At 44.7% G+C, this 2,066-nt stretch overlaps 1 protein-coding gene across 1 annotated transcript; it reads left to right on the plus strand.

The window, feature by feature from the left end:
• Positions 1-405: 405 nt before the first annotated feature.
• LOC116194206 (glycine-rich cell wall structural protein 1.8-like) lies at positions 406-1,482 on the plus strand. Its single transcript, XM_031522997.1, has one exon. The coding sequence runs from the start codon at positions 447-449 to the stop codon at positions 1,230-1,232; it is 786 nt and encodes a 261-aa protein (XP_031378857.1). The 5' UTR covers positions 406-446; the 3' UTR covers positions 1,233-1,482.
• The last annotated feature ends 584 nt before the right edge of the window (positions 1,483-2,066 follow it).

The following is a 2,066-nucleotide window of genomic DNA, read 5'->3' on the forward strand; positions in this document are numbered from 1 at the left end:
ATTCAACTATTTTTGAGCACCTATTTTTCTTAAGTAGAAGTCCTATATCTGAGTCTTATAAATATAGAAAATTCACGATTTAGATAACTTTACTCCCTTAATGAGACAACCAAGTTTGAAGTCATGACCTATTAAACTTCCGGATACAAAATGGTGCAAACCCGGAAACTATATTATTATATTAATGCATGTTCGAATGTGATGGACAGCAAAATCACACTATTTTAATTAGGCTACTGATCGATGTCCTCCTATATACTGTTAGTGGGTGTGAGTGTTGTAATTGGACCATTTTCAGTGGCAGACGGCACCCACTTTCCCTCCCTTTTTGCATGTGCCATTCCCTTTGAGACGCGCTTTATCGATGGCCTCCACCCCATCCTCCCCACTTATAAATACCTAGCTTGCACGAGCCATTTGATCATCACAAACTAACGTACTCTCTCATGGCTATCTACAAAACAGTCTCGTGTGCTGCCTTGTTCATGTTTCTAGCGGTGGGCATATGCTCCGCCACTCGGGCGCTCCTCACTTTTCCAGTCCCGGAGTACACTCCTGAAGTTGGCCATTATGGTGGTTATGGTGGTGGAGGTGGGTCCGGCGGCGGCGGAGGGTATCGGGCCGTAGGGGAACATGGGTATCCTGGCGGATATGCGAGTGGTGGTGGGAGTGGAGAGGGTGGTGGCGCTGGTTACGACGGTGCTGGAGGGCACGGTGGTGGAGGAGGCGGTGGCAGTGGTGGTGGAGGCGCTTATGGTGCCGGGGGTGAGCATGGGTATGGAACTGGTGGTGGTGAAGGGGCTGGTGGTGGATACGGTGCGGGTGGCGTGTACGGAGGAGGATATGCCGGTGGTGCTGGTGGTGGAAGTGGAGGCGGAGGTGGTGGAGCATATGGTGCAGGAGGTGCCGGTTATGGAGGTGGCCACGGGGGTGGCGCCGGTGGTGGTTATGCTGGAGGAGCCGGTGGTTATGCTGGAGGGGGTGGTGGAGGGAGTGGCGGAGGAGGCGGAGGCGGATACGGGGAGGGGGGAATACATGGAGGTGGATATGGCAGCGGAGGCGGAGCCGGTGGAGGGTCCGCTGGTGGTGCAGGTGGGCATGCTGGAGGTGGCGGCGGCGGCTCTGGTGGTGGTGCTGGTGCTGGTGGAGGATATGGGGGCGCCGGTGGGGCAGGGTATGGTGGTGGTGCTGGTGGCGGTCAAGGGGGTGGCCATGGTGGCTACATCCCTTGAATGGCATAAACGCCTTCTCACCCCATATATGGTGATTTATGAACCCTAAAATGGGAACACTCTCTTCTTGCCCTGAGAAATAATAAAATTAATTCGGGCAAAGGCGAGGCTCGAAAGCTTTGATAATAAGAACTGTTAATGGGGAAAACACTAATATGTATTTCATGATGGCAATTTGTGATACATGGATTCAATATTTGGGATAAAATTCTGTTGTCGATCATCTTAATAATATTATAATTTTAATTTATGAGCATGTCAATTATTTGTTGCCGGTGATCTTTGCATGATGCCGACTAGAATCAGTCCAATTCATATGATGTGGAATATTTATATATCACGAAAGTTCAAATCAATTATTGCGAAAGGATAGGAAGATAATCAAGACAGAGAGATGGATGTTATTTGTTGATTCAAATGTCACAATGGGCGATGCAATAATATCAATGTATATATATAATAATAAACAAATTTCCTATTTCTCGCGCAGTGATCTCCCAAAGATAAAACATCATAAAGTCACGTTATCTCTTACAGATTCTCTCATGCAACCATATCGTCATTTTAATTTTGTAAATACTAAATGAATATCTGCACATTGCGTTGACGTTTTGTTAATTTAATTTTTAATTATATTTGGTACATGCAATATTATGAAGAATGAATAAATTATTTAGAAATATTCTTTAGGGGAATATTAAATTAATTATATTGTAGTATGTAATTTGTTTTGTTTTGTTTCATATATTAATGATAGAACATAAATATAGTATTAGATGGAGTATTAGTGATTAGAACATAAATTTAGTACATGCAATATTATGAAGAATATAT

The sequence above is a fragment of the Punica granatum genome, chromosome 1 (genome assembly GCF_007655135.1).
Source record: "Punica granatum isolate Tunisia-2019 chromosome 1, ASM765513v2, whole genome shotgun sequence".
Classification (NCBI taxonomy): Eukaryota; Viridiplantae; Streptophyta; class Magnoliopsida; order Myrtales; family Lythraceae; genus Punica; species Punica granatum.